This window comes from Zonotrichia leucophrys, chromosome 3, assembly GCF_028769735.1.
Source record: "Zonotrichia leucophrys gambelii isolate GWCS_2022_RI chromosome 3, RI_Zleu_2.0, whole genome shotgun sequence".
In the NCBI taxonomy this organism is placed as follows: domain Eukaryota; kingdom Metazoa; phylum Chordata; class Aves; order Passeriformes; family Passerellidae; genus Zonotrichia; species Zonotrichia leucophrys.
Window position 1 is genome coordinate 49721831 of NC_088172.1, and position 17718 is coordinate 49739548.

A 17718-nucleotide genomic window follows, 5' to 3' on the forward strand; every position below is an offset into this window, starting at 1 on the left:
TAGCTATACCTAAACTGTGCCTAGCAGATGTTTGTGTAGCTCGACCTTAAAAACCTCCCAGCTTCCCTGGGTGGGGCATTCACATTTCCTTGCTTCACTATCATCACTGTTACAAAGCAAGTCCGTCTCATTTTCCCTTGGGGCAGATGGGCTGGGGCAGAGGACAGCATCCCAGCTGTCCTCCACACCAGGGAAACCGAGTTGAGCTGTTTGGTATGGCCCCAGCAAACTTATCTGAGTTAGACAAAAATTAAATAAACAGCCAAATACATTCATGCTTCTTTCTGGGCTGAAGGCTAATTACACTTGAGTGAATACTTCAGCTGTGGAGAAGTTACTACCAATTTGCCCTCCTCCCTTTGCTGGGTGTGCCCTGACAACCTGTTACTTGTAAATCAAAAGCAAATTCACAAGTACTCCTTCCCTTCAGAGGAAAGCTGGCCAAATCCTGGGCCTTTTGCCAGTGCTGCTGAGGTGAGGGACACCCCAGCTCCTGGCTCCATCAAAGCAGCACCTCCATCTCTCTCACTGGCGCTGCTTTTGCAGCAAGCTTTTGCACATGGTTTGAGACAGGTCTTGGCATCTGGGAAGGAGATGATGCTCCAAGTGTCCTCCAAATTTCAAGCAGATAGGTGATGACAAGAGGATGAGATTTTTCTGAGTTTTTTGTTTGTTCTTTCAGAGTTTTCCTCCCTTTTTCAGTCTCCTTATGTGTCATTATGCAATCATTTTCTGGGGTGTAACTTTCACAAGGTTGGGGAAAGTCCAAACAAGATGTAATGCACGTTATCTTAAGAAGATAGAGGGGTTCTTTCCCTCTGTTTTCTAGTTGATGCCATTGGTTTCCTTCCTTCTCAAACAGCCGTGGTTTGGGGGAATGCCCCTGAGCTTCTAACTATGTTTGCCCTTGCAGTTTAACCTGGTGTGTCAGGACTCCTGGAAGCTGGACCTCTTCCAGTGATGTGTGATGCTGGGATTTTATTGGCTCCATGACCATTGGCTACATGGCAGACAGGTGGGTGGTGTGTAGACAGGGATAGGATGAACTCTTTCTTCTGGTTGCTTTCTGATGTTGTTGAACAACATTCACAACCCAGAAAGAAAATAAATGCAACCAAAACCTGGTTGAAAAGGTCTGTGTGTCACTTAAAAGGGAGATGGGTGGTGGTTTCTAAGGTCCTACTTTCAATGCTGTTGTGACCCAAAAAATCCACAAAAATGCCAAGGTATCACTCCACTTTTACAACCCTGAGGAATTCTCACAAGTGGAAAGACTTTGTTTTCTCTCATAGGTGCAAACTGCAGCACAAACTCAGAGTCCAAGATGAAATAGTTCTTGCACCAAGAACTATTTGCTCGTCTTTGCAATAAATTTGTTTCACATTAATTTTAACAGTATCCAGATGGCCATAAATCAGTTTCAAACTAGGAGAGTTTTTCTCAGAAAACAGAAGCAGAAATATTCTTCATTTTTCTACAGAAATAGAAGCAGTGGTTCCTTCCTAAATTTTATTTGATCCTACTTTTTTTTCAGCGGAATCTGTATATACCAGTTCTAGACATTATTGTCCTTCATTTCCTCTTTTCCATCACAATTATCATTGTGCTATATATTTGCCCAGTGAATTGGTTTCTTAGGTTAGACTCTGAACAAATTCAGTGCTTTGTAGCTTATCGGCCTCTGCATATATAGCAAATTTTTCAGTAAAATAACAAGGGATGAGGAGACTGGAATTTGAAGAAATGGAGGTAACAGGGAGTGAACAATCCTTCTGGAGATGCAGTCTGTCTTGAATTTTTTTTTTTTTTTTACTTTGTATTCTCTATAACCTTTTCCTGCCAAGACTGCCCCAATATTGTCTCTGTTGAACAGATATTGCTATTGCTCCCTTATTTTCACTGTCCCACTCCTCCAAGGAGAAAGGTCTATGGGAAGGGGCATAGCCATGCCCTGTAGTACTTCAGCAGTGTCACAAAATGAGGATGGGACTGTGTTTGTCTCGTTGGTCCCTGCTCCCTGGTTTCAGTGCAGGCAAACACACCATCAGTTAGGCTGTGCAGATGAATCTGCTTGTGAAGGAGCTCATCTATGCACAGATTGGACAGATTGCCTTCTCATCCTCATTAAATCTTTTCCATACTGCCAATGAACCAGACAGGCTTTTTTAGAAGCTTCCTGCTTAAATGGATTTTTCATCAGTAGATAGTGATTTATTGATGTAACTCTTTGTGGCCACATCTTGTGTGTGGCTACAACTTTGGCAGAAGAAATTCTCAGGTGAAAACTATCAAAAGGCTACAGCAGTACCACAAAAATCCTACATCCAGTCTTCCATCCTGGGATGGAGTCCTCTGTCCCACTTCAAGGACAAAAGTGGACAGATTTATGACAACAACTGCTTTTCTGCACATGCATTTTGGAAGGCCTTTTTTTTGTTTTGTTTTAATCAGAAACATTTGTTGCCGCCCTCATCCTCTCATTCTCTTAAATCCAAGTTCTTGTTTTCTGACTAATCTCCTAGTAAACTTGAAGCATTCCATCTTTTTTTCCAGAACTGAGGCTTGGGTGGTGATGCACCCACATCCAGGCATAACAGGACATGAAACAGCAGAGAGCAAATTCCATGGCTGTCAGAAGCACCACTCTTCAGATCACCTTTCCAAGCAATCATGTTCCCTAGCCAAGGCATTTCTTGCCGCCATATGATGGGGAGAGCCAATAGAAACCAGAGCTTCCAAATTCTTAGCCATTTATAGCCAAAATACTCTTCTGTCTCTCTCTGTCAAAATACTGCAGGATCTTTTTGCAAAGGCTTTTTGTGAAGCAGGAGCATGGAAAGACATGAGGGAGTAGGATATAATTCCTCCTAAGATAGAACAATACATGTCAGAGTGTTCAGAAGGGGTCTGCACCCTGCTCACACCACCCTGTCCCAGCTCACTGCTGCTCCTGCACTGAGAGCACCCAAGAGCAACACGAAATACCATAACCAGGATGTGTTGTTCTCAGGGTAAAAACAAAACCAGAAGTCTCAAATGTGGTCTGATGAGACTCTCATGGGCTAAACTTTAAGGCAAGTCAAAAATGTCTGTATGTCAGACTCATGAGAGAATGAAGTTTGAGTGATAGGATCTGCTGATGTTACTGTGAAAAAAATAGACACTTATTTTGGCTGGTACTTATTATCATGCTATTTTTGTTAGTGGATGCTGACTGATTTAATGGCTTTTATAATTCATACTTCTAACTGAATGTGTATCTCTGTCAGCTAGAAATCAAATGTCTGTCCAGTGTTCCAGTCATCTTATTTGTTTTGGAAACCCTCTATTTCTGACTACCAGTGAGACACAGTGAAAAAGGGAATGACAAATGACAGCCATGTTAAAAACACTACTCAAGAAGACCTCAATAGTCAGCCAGGGTTGATAAGAAAATATGAAAAGATCACAGGTAGCAAATAAATCCCTATTAAAAAGCTATGGCAACTTTGAAAGATAGCTTGGGAAGCCATATCAAAGTAATCTTGAATTCATTGGCCAAGTCTGAACAAAAAGTGAGCAATGACCTGAAAATGCAAGGCAGGGGAGTTCCCTGAAATTCCACAGAGGTGGTTAATGCTGCAAATGAAGAGCAGATATAGATTCCTATTCAAAATCAGTTCTCCAGCTCTCCTAATCAAAATCAGCCTCTTCAAACCCTTTGGTTTGCCCCCTACTCTTCCAGGACCTGAGCTTCTTTCTTCTCTTTTTTTCCCCCTCACAGATCTGGGCACACACTCTGCCTTCTGGTCACTGCATCAATGGTTTCAGGGGTTCTGATGGCCTTTGCACTGAGCTGCACCTGAATGGTGATGTTTGGCCTTATCCAGGCACTGGTCAGCGAGGGAAGCTGGCGCACAGGCTCTGTCCTCAGGTACCCAGTTTGCAATTGCACCTTCTTGGAAGGGACCCCTGATTAGCAGCAAGCCTGACCCCCACTGACACCATCTAATTTTCAAAGCACTGTCTGTAACAAGAGCAGACTTCCTGAGCCAGAAGCATTTTTGCTTTGCTTCTTCATGGACCATCCTGCAAAATTTTTCTATTTGCCTCCTGAACACTTTCATGTTTCTGGTGTTCCAGAGCATCTGACAGCAGCAGCTCATGTGGTTTAAAGTGGAAAATTCATGAAGGAACACTTTCTTTTGCTTCTTATAAAACTAAAAGTCTCTTTGGGCTACTCACTCACAGGTCATTTCTGCAGCGAGCAGGAGTGCAGTCATGAGCCCAACTCACTTCCTCCAAGCTACACCTGACTCTGCACAAAAGTAGCACAGAAGCAGTATCTGATTTGCTGTCACAATTCCCTCTGCCTCCCTCAAAATCTTGGTGCTGTTGGTCTATAATTCAGCTCCTGCCACTCAGCAGTGAGCACTGCCCCTGTGGAGCCCACTGTGGGAGCCCGAGGTATCCAAAAGCCCCTTTTCCCTCCTACTTTTGCTCCTCTTCTTTCAGAGAAATAAGTATAAAAAACAAGCACCTCTAAGCCCAGGCTGGCTTTTAAGATTTGGCATTCCAGAATTTGACTAGATATTAGGGAAGCTGGAAAATGAAAAAAAAAGACAATGAGGAGTTGGAGGCAGTGAATCCTCAGGACGTGTTGGGCTGCGTACAACCACATAAAATTCAGGATCAGGGATGGGGAAGGAGCAGAAAGCCCAATCACAGACACCCCCTGGGACCAGCACAAACAATAACAGGACACTCTGCTCTGCATATTAAAGCACATTAAAGTTTGTGTTTATGCATGAATGTTTTCCTAATGCCCTGAGCTTGATTATTTACATGGCCAAACTCCCAAACATCTGTCAGAAATAAGTACTGATTATAACTACTTATTATAAAAAATAAGTACAGGGGGAAAGATAAGCCAAAGAAGGAGTAAAGGATGTGGCTTTAAAAGTAGTTTTCTCTCCATACCTTGGTGGAAAATCACTGCTGTAGTGCCTTTGAAGGTTGAAGAGTCCTCTCCACAGGTCTTGGGCAGCTGTGATTCAGATCATATTCATCAACTTATATTTATTCTCTGGATTTGTGTTTGCCTCCTGACCAGTGCTAATTGTGGAAGAAGGCCCAATTTCTCAATATTTTAAAATATTAAGGATGTAGGACAACGCAGTGGTGCAGACTAGGGATGGGATAGGAACACCGAAGTGCCCAAACAAGAGCCATGCTTGCATGTTGGCATTTTGGATTTAGGTGCTGACAGCAGCAGCAGAGAACAAAAACAGTGCTTAGAAAGGTGAAGCCCTCAGCCACAAGATCATCTGCCCATCAGATGATGCCATGGAGAACACCAGAAAATTTGTGAAAGTAAAGCTGGTTGGCCAAAACCCATTTGGTGAAGCCTGGTGGGTATCCCAAAACATGAAGCTTTAAGTTCTCTTCAGGCTCAGCTGCTATAAAGTCCAGGTTTAAGTAATTAGGTGAGGAGCAGGGTCTTCTTTAGGGGTCAGTCCCACTTTAATTAATCTGGCCCTGTTTACTTGCTCCCAGGCTCCTTGCCAGAGTCAGGTGGTGCCTGGTCCTGAAGGGCTCCTTCCCAAGCTCCACTGGCACTGGCTGTGCTCCAGCAGCCCCAGGAGCAGACAGGCTCCAGCTGCTCTTTAGGGGAAGGGGAGCTGTCAAACTGTGTTGCCTGAGGCAGGATGTGAGCTCCCCCCCACAGCCTGGGGTGACACACTCCTGCCACCCCCAGGACACAGTGCTGCTGCTCCCCGTTTTAGAGCAGCCATGTGCACCTGGACCAGCTTTTACATCCCTCTGACTTCCCAGCTCCAGGAATCAATGGGCAAAGGTCACTAGCAAAGAAGTGAATTAAGGAATTTGCCCTTGTGTTTATTAAGCTGCCAGCAGAAGCAGATGCCACTATCCCGTGCAGATGACAGTAAAGCAAAGGCGTGCCAGAATCTCTGTAGCTCCTGCTGTGGCAGTAGCAGTGCTTGTGGGAATAAACACCAGTGTAATAGGTAAGAGTCTTGGAACTCAGCTTTTGTAATTATTTATTTATTCATCTCAGTCTTTGCTTTGCTTGACTTGTTGCTACCACCCCCATTTTCTACCTGCAGAGTTTTCAACAGGTTTTATATCAAAGAATTGTAAGTCAGAAGTTCTGATGGATTTCTTTTAGTCCAGGGAAGAGACATGTCTGCAACCACAGCAGGATATCAGCTCTACCAGACACATAATTACACCCCCACTGTTCCTCTTGCCCTCTCAGGACAAGCTCATTCCCCTCTGATCCTGAAGCAAATAGTAGTTTTGCAACTGCCCGGGCCAAAGTCATGTCGTTCCTGATCTGTCCCTGCTCTTCTCAGGGCAACCTTGCCATGGCCCTGCCTCTCTGGACAGCACACTTCCCTGCCCTGGAGGCCCTCACAGCAGCACTGAATATTAACTGAGGTCCAGGTCAGCTGAAAGCAGGTGCAAGGTCACTGGGATGCAATCCTGGGGGAATTTCACCCTGCCTGCTAGAGTCCAGCAGTGTCTTGCTCAACTGGGAGTTCTCTCCCTGCAGCTGATTATCAATGGGCAGAGGTATCTCATACCCTGCTCACAGTATCCTTATGGAAAACCAGTGGTTTTTCCAGCAGATAGGGACCAGCAATACAAACAGGGAAGGAGAGCCACAGGACCATTGTCCCTATTTTGCCCTGCAACCACAGGTCTGTTACAATCGCTCAACAGGATGGACTAGGACAATTCTGAAGGTGCTGGACATTTCCTGGAAGACCCAGTGCTGTTCGTGATTCTCCTTGATGCACAGGACCCTTGGTCAGGGTCCTGCACATTCCCAAGCCTGATCCCAGCTCACTCCAAAGGAATGCCCCTGCAGGGCACATGTATAATGCTATTACCTTTTAAAGGATTAAGAGTGTTTCTGCTATGCATGTTTTGGAGTTGCCACATGCCCATCCTTGTCAGTATACATCCTTGTGAGTAGCCAGTAAAATAGGAGAAAATAAAATCAATCTTTTTAAAAACTGTGCAAGTTGTCACACAACTGAACCAGGTTTGTAGTTACCTTGATTCTACAATGGAGATAAATTCTACAATGGAGATAAATTATGCTGCCTCTTCTTAAGAGAAACCAACGAAGTCAGACTTCATGGAGACTTACAAAGTTTTGTTGGTATTGATCCTACCATACTCAAGACCTCTTGAAGTCCATATTGAAGTCCACACAGCTGGTACAAAAATTTCCCAGACTTAAAATACATTTCTCTTAGTGCAGAGAGGGGGAAGCAGCTCTGCAGCAATTGGGACGATCCCATCAGAAAATCCTAAACACTGTAAATAAAGGATATGCATAGAAATTGAAATAAGAGAGGCAAGACTTTTCAGAGGGTGTTTATTCTAGCTGGCATTTCTGTGCTACTGCCTTAAAGCAAACTACTCAGAAAGAGTTACACCTTCTTCAACGTGCTACTTCTGATCCTAGGACTTGGAGATAGATTTTTTTGGCCGTTGGAGCACTTTGCCTGCAAGAGACAAAGACATGAACATCAACCAGGAATGAATTTGTTCAGGGAGAATCTAACTTCAAGTTCTTCACTTGCTCTGCCTTGGCCCCAATAAAATCACCATATATATTCCCTTGGGTTTGCTCTGGCTCCTCAGCAGATACTGGTGCTTCACACACCACATGTGAAGCTGCTGCCAAGACTGCCCTTTTCCTCTTCAATTGTTAAGGCATTTTTTTAAACACAAATACCATTTATAATGGTGTTGCCACACTTTTGAGAGACTAGTGCAGCTATTTACAGGACAGTAAAGGCCTAGACTACTTGTTCTCAAGATTTTACATAGGGTAAAAGGAGTCTGGAATCTGCCCAGTGAGAGTTACCCAACAACTTATTGGAAACAAACAAGTAGCCAAGTAACCCCTGGGATTCCCTCCAGACAGGGATTTTGCCCAGTTTCAAGTGAAAACTGCTACAAGTTCATCATCATGACTCACCTGTGAAAGTTTTCAACATCCTCCACAGTCTCAGGCAAAACTCTTCCTTTAGTTTCAGGCAGAAGCAGCACCAATCCACCCGCAATCAAACCAAGCACAGCTTCAAAACAGAGGCACAAAGAGCTTGCAAGCATTTATCAGCCACTTGCTACTGCCAGACTGAATGGATTTGTCACTGGCATTTTATTTTGTCCTGTATACAAGGTGTGCACCTCAAGTCTCATGTGCAAAACTGTCATGCTGGTGCAAAAATGGAGGATGTGGCTGCCCTGTGGAGACAGCACCAAGCCAAGTCCTCTTGTGAGTTGTGCACGAACTAGGACACCTCAAACTGGACAGATCCTTCCTTTGTAGAGGAAATAACTTTTTTTTTTTTTTTGCTAGAGCATGACAGAAAACACATTCCATCTTTATGCCATTCATATAAGATTAGAAAATGTACACACGATGCATTCTCTTCTAAGCAACACAACCAAATTCTCCTCTGATAATTTCTTTTATCCAGTTTGTACATGTTTGGAATGTGTTTTAAATCTATTAAGTGCCCTTCTAAATGTCCTGTCTGTCAAAATCTGCATATTGCCATTCAAGGTATTTTTCTATAAATAATGTGCTGACCTAAAGATTCATAAAAGTGTTGCAGGCCCTAACCTGAGAGTTCAGGTCACTAGTCTGTAAAACTTACCTTGCATTTATTTACCAGCCACTTTCCGAGTAGCTGGAGAAGAGCCAGTTAACAAAGTGTCAGAAAAGCTGAAGCATAACAGCCGTACTTGTACTCCATTAAATAGGGAATTACATTAAGTTCTAGGGTTTGACTGCTGGACAAAGACAGTATAACTCACAGTAGAGCAGTAAATCAGCTTTAAATCCATCAAATATTAAGCTCATCAAAAATTTTTGAGTTCTTTGCCATCTGTCAAACACATATTTGACTCAAACTTCCTTTAAAATGCAAGGAGAAATCACCGGGGCAAGGGAGGCATGATGCATAAACAAGTTCCGGCTTGTCATAAACTGAAGGCTAAGGTCTTGAAGAGAGCAGGGGGCTTCTGCTGAACTTAAAGCAGCTGTGTTGGTGGCTTTTCCCTCCCTTTGGAACTTGGGTCCCCCCCTGCACCCTGGAAGGGGCCGGCAAGGAGGGAAGGTGGCACTTACTGAAGACAACCAGTGGCAGGTCGTGCCAGATCTCCACCAGTCTGTAGACAATGAATGGCACGATGACTCCACCAATATCACACAGAGAGGAGCAAACCATCACCCCGAGGTTCCTGGTTTGGCAGCAGAGGGATTATGTTAGTGTCAGAGTACTGCAGTTGGAAAGGGGTGGATCACAACTCCCACCCTCACACAGGACAGATCCAGGCACTGTGTGGAACTTCAGAGCCCTCACCAGAACCCACCCTGGTTCTCTCAAATTTTCCCTTTATTTCAGTCATGTGAGTTTCCCCTTGTCTAAAAGAACATTTATTTTCTTTATTAAGCTATCTTTTTAAGCATTTTAATTGTGCTTCCCCTACTTTATGTTCAATAGTACCTATGTAGTTCTGACACATTAGAGGATAACTTAATTAAGCATAACACATTAATAACTTAATTTAGCATAACACATCAGCCTCAACTATTTGTTTCCAGACCAAACACCAACTGGGGAGAGGATGCACCTACCTGATGTAAGTTGGATACAGTTCTGTGTTTACAAAGCAAACCATTTCAAAAGCCATTGTAATTCCCATTCTCCCAATGCAAGCAGTAATCACTTTTAACCAATGTAGGTCTGCAGAGAAAATACATTCAACACATTTAAAAGCATCCCAGGTGTCAATTGACACAACAGTGTTATTCTGTGGGACCTCTGATCCATGCCAGTTGATGTTTTTAAGGGATGTTTATTTTTTTTGTTTCACCCGTGTGAATGAGGGAACGAGAACAGTGAGGACTCATGAGCAGTGGCAAAGGGACCCTCCCAAAGCAGCATGGAGGTGCCAGAGGACAGGGTGGAGAGCCCCATGGGGTTCCATTCAGGTGACTCACCCTCTGGGATGAGAGCTGTGGCAAGGCAGGCGGCCCCAGCCACCAGGTTGGACACGGCCCAGGGGTAGCGCCGCCCGACACGGTCAATTGTGACGATGATGATGAAGGCAGCTGGAAACTCAACAAGAGCAGAGTAGAGGAAATCCAGGTACATGTTCTCAGCAGCCATTCCCATGTGCATGATGAGCCCCTGGTAGAGGATGGAGCTCGTGAACCTGGGCAGAGAAGAGCATCCTGAATTTGTTAGATAGCAAGAGAGCAGACATCCCTGTCCTGATGGAGTGGCCAAATCCAGAGCTCCAAAACTAGCTGTCTTGTGCTATATTCTTACCAGTTGTACATCAAAATGAGCGTGTTCTTTCTTATCTGTGGTGTCCTGAAAAGGTCCATCAGTGAGGGATTCTGCTTTCCACAATCATCCTCTTCAAATTTAATATCCTATGGAAGAGCCAGTACATAGCACGTTAAATTTCTCTGGGAGGAACTGATGCAAGGTACTGTCATGATGCTTACTTGCTCATACAAGCAAACCCTGAGCTCACCTTAAAATGGGAAGGCATCTTTTTCTGATTTGTTTTAGCCATATTTCTGACAATTTTCATAGCTTTGTCATTTTTTCCTTGAGATATCAGCCACCTGGGAGACTCTGGGAGGCACCTACAATGCGAGTGGATGCCATTATACAACAAAACATAAAACCTACCTATTCTCCCATGAGTGGAGACTTTGGAGGGATTAAACAGAAGCCAATGAATTTTTTTTTTATTTTTTTTTTTTGGTTGGGTGGGTTTTGTGTACTACTTCCCACTACCCCAGTCAGGAAAAGTAGTACATCCCATGGCTGAGATTGGAAGAGGAACAGTTGAGGTAGTGGCTTTAGTCAAGGAGGAGATTGCTAAAGATAAATCAGGGAGGAGCTTTGAGTGAGAGCAGTGCTGTCACCTTATCCAGCCCATTCACCACAAACCAGCTCCTCTTAGGGAGCCATTTTTCACTTCTGTCAATACAGATTAAGAACTACTAATTAAGTTAGAACTGGTTTACCAATTACAAAATATGGTAGAAGGAAGGCGACAAATTTCTTTCTACTCTTCCTAATTTTCTGACCCACCCAGACAATTTCTCAAATCCATAGCACTCAATGCGAAACATATTGATTAAAAAGAGAGGAGAGAAATGAAAATTAAGGAGGACCCAAGTGTTTGTTTTTTGTCAGTTGGACCACAAAAACTGCACCTTCTCTGCCTTGAAGGAACATGCTAACAGCCTGGTACAGTTATGTTAGACAATCTGTGAATAGCCATGTTTTCAGACCAACTAAGTTATGCCAAGGCAACTGTTTTCATTTATGAATTGCTTAAAGAAAGTAGTAAATTATACTAGTCCAACTTTCCCCCAGTGGTCTTTCTTAAACACAAGGTCCAGTGAGGTGCACAGGCTAGGATTCAACAAGATCTCTGTTGCTGAGACTCCTGTTTCCCTCTCCCTTTTGGTGGGAGCCTCCTCCTTGCACCAAGGGGTGTGTGCGGCAGCAAGGAGCGCCCAGTCTCCCTCAGCACCAGCATCAGCAGGAGAAGCAGGGAAGCAGAAGGAGCCGGGATTTTGGGAGCTGGGCATAGGCATCTCGAAGGGCACTCACCAGTAGTAGAGCAGGAGGAAGCAGGTGGGCAGGGTGACGGTGAGCTGCAGCCACCGCCAGTGCGGGAGGGCGTAGGCGATGCCATCGAAGAGCAGGAGCCCGACGGAGAAGGCGGCCTGGTAGAGGATCCCCACGGTCCTGCGGTACTGCGGGCCCACCACCTCCGTCACTGCGGGCAGGCACAGCCACGCGTCAGCGCCACGCTGCCCCACACGGCAGGAACCACCCGGGGCACGCCGCAGGCCCAGTGCTGTGATAACTCCTTGGAGAAACCCTGATAATCGTGGGCTTCCCGGCATAATGCCTTCCAACAAAACCTCCTGCTGCACTTTTCTGGCACCCAGACTCCAGCAGAGAGGAGAATACTGCTGCTGGCCGAGCACTGGCCTAAAGCCTCCAGCAGTGTCCTCTGCTGCAGTAAATCAGGCACTTGTCACAGTGCACAGATGGGTTTTGTTGTGAAATCCAATGCCAACATACGTAATGTCTCCAACCCAACAACAAAGCTGAATATTTTGTTCCCAAAGAACAGGCTTTCAGCCTGCTTCTCACTCCAAGTAATAAGGAAGGCCTGTATCACAGGATGGCTCTGAGCTCCCAGGCCAGGGTGGGATCACTGTTCATCTGCACAGAGCCACACATCTGTGGGTCTCTGTGTCTTGTTGATACAGAGTTAAAAGTAACTATTCCAGCAGGCGGGCACAAGCCCAGTCAACATTTTGCATCCAGCTGTGCAACTTCAAGAAAGCAAACTCATTAGAAAAAGAACAGTAAGGAACTAATTAGCAGCCAAATGAGCTGCTGAGTTTTGGAGCCACAGATTAGCTAATGCTGCTCAGCTGAAGATGCACAAAGACATCTCCTCAGGCTCAGCAGCACTGAGCCAGAAGCCGCTGAAGGGTACGCAAGCAGAATAACAAAGTTATTCTGTCCTTGTATCCTTCCTTGGACTTTCAGTATTGGCCACCCTCAGGGAGAAGATATAAATTTTAGGGAGCTTTGGGCCTGGTTCAGGATCTTTTCCATAAGACAGTTTCTAGAGATTCCAGGAGTAACAAGGTGTAACAGAAAGAAAATATCAGAATGAGGCAAATAATTGTCCTGAAAAGGACTTCACACTCTAAAACAGCTTAAAGTTCCCCAGAAGAGAGGATGGATATTTTATTTGTGCCAGGAAAAGATTTAAGAGGCCAAGCAAGCATCCAGAAATGCACAGGAAGGAATAATCATGTCTTAGCAGAAAGACAGTCTAGATGGTGGGATAGGTGCTTTTTATATCAGACATCTGGATAACTGAATTAGCAAAATTCCCACACTGAAAGATTTCATGGAAGTTTAGGGCACTGACCTTTACATTTTTACCAGTATCACAATGAACGGCGTATCTCTTAGAGGTATTTTGTAGAGCCATCTGTCACCCTAACCCAGCTAATGTTCTGTTGGTCAGCTTTTAAAACAGCAGCAGTTAATCTGCTGCTTCAGTGATTGTTTGCAGTCTCAGGACAAGAGACTGAACTCCACTCCTGAAAAATCCCAGAGAAGTCCCAGGCAGCTCTACCCTGAAGCAGAAGGAGATCCTGAGGTGGTCCCAGACCCAGCCTGGCTGCCCAGCTGTGCCTCACCAGCAGACACAGCTGGTGCAGGACGCTGGAGAGAGAGGCATCCACATGGGCTGGCTCCTCCATGGCTTGGCCTCGACTCAGCCCAGGGCATACAGACAGGTACACAAATACCTCGTCTTCTTATCAGCAAGTACGTGCTGTTCTTCAGTTATTTCTATGTTCCCTGTTTCCCTCTTTGTGTCATAAAAATGTCTGAAGTTTTCCACACCCTCTGCCTGCTTCTTTAATGGTCTCCTGTGTCCCCATCCTGTTTGCACCCAGGGCAGAGGGGCTGTGCCTGCCTGGTCACCTTCCCTATCCAGAGCCTGATGGAAGGAGCAGGAGCCATGGGGCCCAGACAGATCTGCAAAGGTGAGCTGCACCACAGGGGAAAGCCTATCTGGGGTAAGAGCCCTAATACACCACCACTTGCTTGAGTTTGAATGCTACTGTTGGTTCTCCCTAATGACAGTGCTTGAAAACATCCTGGGGAGTCAAAGAGGAAGAAAACGCCTTAATAAAATACCATGGGGGGCATTTTTAAAATGGCTTCTTTTTCAAGTTTTTTGGAGTTGAGTTTTGTTCCTTCATCATCTGCAGCTAGTCTGGCTCCTGGGAGCAGGTCCTGCACTCACCCAGGATGTAGCCTGCAGTCCAGCAGCCCTTGCTGACCAGCCCTTGCAAGAACCGGATGATGACTATCCACAGGTAGCTGGGCACGAAGACCAGGAGGAGTCCACACACAACATTGGCAACAATTGTTGTTAAAAGGCAAAATTTACGGCCAAACCTGGGTTGGAAAACGTTAGGCATGAAGCAAACCACTAGTCATGGAAGCATTTTAAACTAGTAAGAGCTTTGTGTATCTTCAGGGGGAAAAAATCCAATTTTGCCATGCAATATAGAGATGGTTTTTTTTTTTTGCCCATTAGTCACTTATCTGCTTTTCTATGCCATGAAAAGCTACTTCGCCGGTTGCTCAGTAATTCCACAAAAACTTTCAGGAAAAATGAATAATCCCATGGTTATTATTACATTGGGACTGAAAAATAAGTAAGGGTCAATGTTATGATTCTGATAGTTCCACATGCACCAGATTTATAAGGGATTTATTCACCACAACCTTTACCTTTAAAAGAGCAGTAATGTGTGGATCTACTTGTGAGTGGGCTGCATTTCTCAGCTGGAGCAGCTCAGAGCCTGCTGTGCTAACAGTCCTAGGGGAGCAAGGGGGAAAACAGGCCCTCGAGTACTGACATTTGTTTCTCTTTAACCCCAGGTGCCTGAGCCAGGGAGTCTGACTCTCTGAACAGGGAGCTAGAGGGACTATCTGCTTTTTTCACAGTGGCTGCTGCTGCACACATCTGGCAATGTGTGACAACTCTTTCTAAGCTTCTCCAAGCTGCAGCCACACAGAGTGTGACAGGTTAAGTGGGAGATCCAAACCATGCATTTCCTGGCTTTGGTTAACATCTGAGGGCTCTGATACAGCACAGTAGGAAGTTTGGGGTGTACAATTCTAAAATAGAATGGGTTCTGCAGGGCTCTCTGAGCACATCTGTGCTAACCACCTGACACAACCTGAAAGGCAGGGTTGTGCTGTGGCTTGTGCTGCCACTGAAGGTCCAGGGGGATGACCTTATTTTCAGAAGGGCAGAGATGATATCACTTGCACAACCTTTATCTAGGTTTGGCTGCTGAACATTGACAAGGGAGGTCAGAGGGTTTTGCTGTCAGCCGACACATACCTGTCTGCAATGTAGCCAATGTTTAAGGAGCCAATAAAAAACCCAGCATTCACAGCAGACTGAAAGAGATCCAACTTCCAGGAGTCCTCACACACCAGGTCAAACTAAAGGAGCAACCACAGTCAGAGACAAAAGAGTGAAATGAGGAGCTGACTCACATCCAAAACTCTCCTTCACTTCAGTTAAAGATTTAAACTTGTTTAAATGGGTCATGTTTCTGGGTCAATGCCTGTTTTGCCAGCACACAGAAATCCTACTAACTTAACTAATTGTCCGACATTAAAAACTGGAAAAAGCCCTTGAGCAGTTTACTGGCATGTCCCATTCATGTCTCATCTCTCTTTTCTGGAAAGAGCATAAGTGAATTATTTTCTGTCAAAACTGGCACCCGAACCTGTGTTGGCCCTCATTGATCAAATCAGCATGGATCTGACAATCACCCTGAGTTTTTCAAACAGGTTTTTTTTGTGGTTGATGGTGAGCATTTCTAAGCAGTTCTTGTTGCTTCATACCCTGGTATGGAAGGGTACTGCCCACTAAGTGCGATGCCTTTACTAGAAGCATCTTAGATGCCTTCAGGAGCCTGCCTTGTCCCAGGTGCCAGGGAGCACTGGCCTTCTGAAGGAGGGTGGAAGTACCTGCATCTGCCCTGAGGCCACAGCATTTTCTCTCTGCTCTGGTCTTTAGCTCAACTACATTGTTGAATGTGTCTGGAGAGCAGACATTTTTTTATCCAGGGCCAAGCTTTTTAGCACATGGATACCTGCATATATTTGCCATCTAGTCTTGTCCTACCTTAAAAAAGCTACTAGAGAAAAAGTTATTGCAAAGACTTCTCCTAATATAACTGAGAATCCCTTCCCTTCCTCCTGGTAGCTGGGTTTAATTGAATCTATGTATCCATAATTAATACAAAACCAAATATTTCTTCTGATGCTCTTATGGGACTTCCCATGAGGACCTTCTTCCATGTGGAAACTTTTGCTTTGAAATAACACAATTTACACTGCACTATCCTTTCCTTTTCTTAGTTGTCAGAGCAGGGGACAACATATCAGAGCCTGACAAGTTTCACAGAAACAGTGACAACAAGGACCTCATTGACAAAATGCAGAGTTATGTGACACATCTGGTTACCCCATGAAGGAAGCAGCCCGTGGGCCTGGCCTTGCACCCCTTCAGCAGGAGAGGGGAGACAGCTGATGTGAGAGCATGACTGCATAAGCCCACACCGACTGCAAGTGCTCAGCTTCCCACAACCTCAGGAGATGATGGTGGGGCCATGAGACCCCAGGATCCGCTGGAGCATTTTCCTGTGAGATGTGCTGCTGAGCTGCTGCTGCAGAGAAGGCCTGGCTCAGCCTGCATTTGAGGTGCCTCCCTTCCTCCCTTTCATATCTCACAGCCCATTACTTGCTGAAAGAAGTACACTTAAGAGTGCAGCCCCTTATTCCAGGACCAATCTCTTACAAAACTATGAATTCTGAAGTTGTTGTGGCACAGATTTTAACTGCTCCTGTTAAGACATACGGGGGAAAGAATCCTGCCCGCCCCTAAACATTTGGTGGAGCTTTCTATGATGAGATCAAGCTTGTCATCCCAGTTACTGGTTTATTATTAAAGCATCTGAACTGCTAAAGTACAGCAAGTAGCTTAAGTACTACTTTCAGTTTATTCACGCTCCTTCTGAGAACACAGTTTCTACAGTTTATTCCTGACTTAAGCTGTTTAACTGTGGGAAGCAATACCTTTCCTCACACTGACTGCAATTCATTTTTATTTAAAACCAATTTTAAAAGACATTATTCATTAAAAATAAAGAAAGAAAAGGAAGGGGGTGGGGGGAAGAAATCATTGCATTGGCCAGTTTTGTTTGCAGCACTGCTAGCTGCACTGTTTACACACCTTCACCAGTTGGACCTCTCATGTGACAGCAATTTCATTCAGAACTGGACTTTATCTACCTGGGGATTTATTTGCTGAAATATACTCTGCTCCCCAGGTGGAGATATAAGCCTCCTGAGCAGCCAAGGCAGCATTTCACAGCAAGGACAGAGGGACGATGACTTGTAAACCCCCAAGCGCAAGTTCACAGTAAGAGCCAATCCCTCCTCCAGGTAAGCAGGGCATATTTTAACAGAGCCAAGGCTCCACCAACCCTCTCCCCCAACCCTCACCTGGTCTTTAACAGAGGGGATAGGACAAAGGGGGTTGTTTTTACCTCTGTCACGATAGAGCTCCCTGGGGAGTCGTAGACCCAGCCATCCCGGCAGGGCCCGAGCGGGACGGGGTCCCCAGTGCCCCCCAGGCTGCCGAGGGGGTCGGTGCAGCTGATGCCTGTTGTGTTCCAGTCCACCTCGTACCTCCTGCAGCGGCTGCTGAAGCTGGCCCCGTGGCCATCCCACTCGGGAACTGTGTGATTGAGCTGCTCCTCCAGGCTCCAGCCACAGCGCTGGCTCAGCTCAGCCACCCCGGGGCTGGAGCAGCGGTGCTCGGGGGTGAACCCAAAGAAGACGACCCCCACGTACACTGGGGTGAAGGAGGCAGATAACAAACACAGGACAAAAAAGGTTTGCTTCTGGAACCTGTCAAATTCGCCAACATGCTCTAAAATGTCATCTAGGGTTGGCATTTTGGCACCCAGACCACCTCAAAAACCTCAACTAGGTCCTCTCTGCAGCCCTGATATATTTAGTT

General features: G+C 45.3%; 1 protein-coding gene and 1 long non-coding RNA gene across 3 annotated transcripts; one reads left to right on the top strand and one right to left on the bottom strand.

Annotated features, from left to right (window-relative positions):
• The first annotated feature begins 364 nt into the window (after positions 1 to 364).
• LOC135445534 (uncharacterized) lies at positions 365 to 6934 on the top strand. Of its 2 annotated transcripts, XR_010439549.1 has the most exons (4): positions 365 to 632; positions 914 to 1015; positions 3764 to 6008; positions 6108 to 6934. It is a non-coding gene; the product is annotated as an uncharacterized LOC135445534 (long non-coding RNA). The 2 variants fall into 2 exon arrangements; XR_010439548.1 differs by having other exon boundaries at positions 3764 to 6934.
• A 439-nt stretch (positions 6935 to 7373) lies between these two features.
• On the bottom strand, positions 7374 to 17718 carry LOC135445533 (solute carrier family 22 member 2-like). Its single transcript, XM_064708114.1, has 11 exons — positions 17243 to 17718; positions 15022 to 15125; positions 13909 to 14063; positions 11673 to 11841; positions 10576 to 10690; positions 10365 to 10471; positions 10034 to 10248; positions 9668 to 9776; positions 9158 to 9270; positions 8000 to 8099; positions 7374 to 7520 (listed from the first exon to the last, which is right to left on the bottom strand). The coding sequence occupies exons 1-11, from the start codon at positions 17651 to 17653 to the stop codon at positions 7457 to 7459; spliced, it is 1662 nt and encodes a 553-aa protein (XP_064564184.1). The 5' UTR covers positions 17654 to 17718; the 3' UTR covers positions 7374 to 7456.

Coding starts and splice junctions, on each gene's coding strand:
- LOC135445533 (XM_064708114.1), bottom strand. CDS start 17,653: ATGCCAACCCTAGATGACATTTTAGAGCATGTTGGCGAATTTGACAGG. Junction 9,777..10,033: donor CACAGCTCTCATCCCAGAGG/GTGAGTCACCTG, acceptor TTTTCTCTGCAG/ACCTACATTGGTTAAAAGTG. Junction 8,100..9,157: donor CCTGCCACTGGTTGTCTTCA/GTAAGTGCCACC, acceptor TCTGTTTTGAAG/CTGTGCTTGGTTTGATTGCG.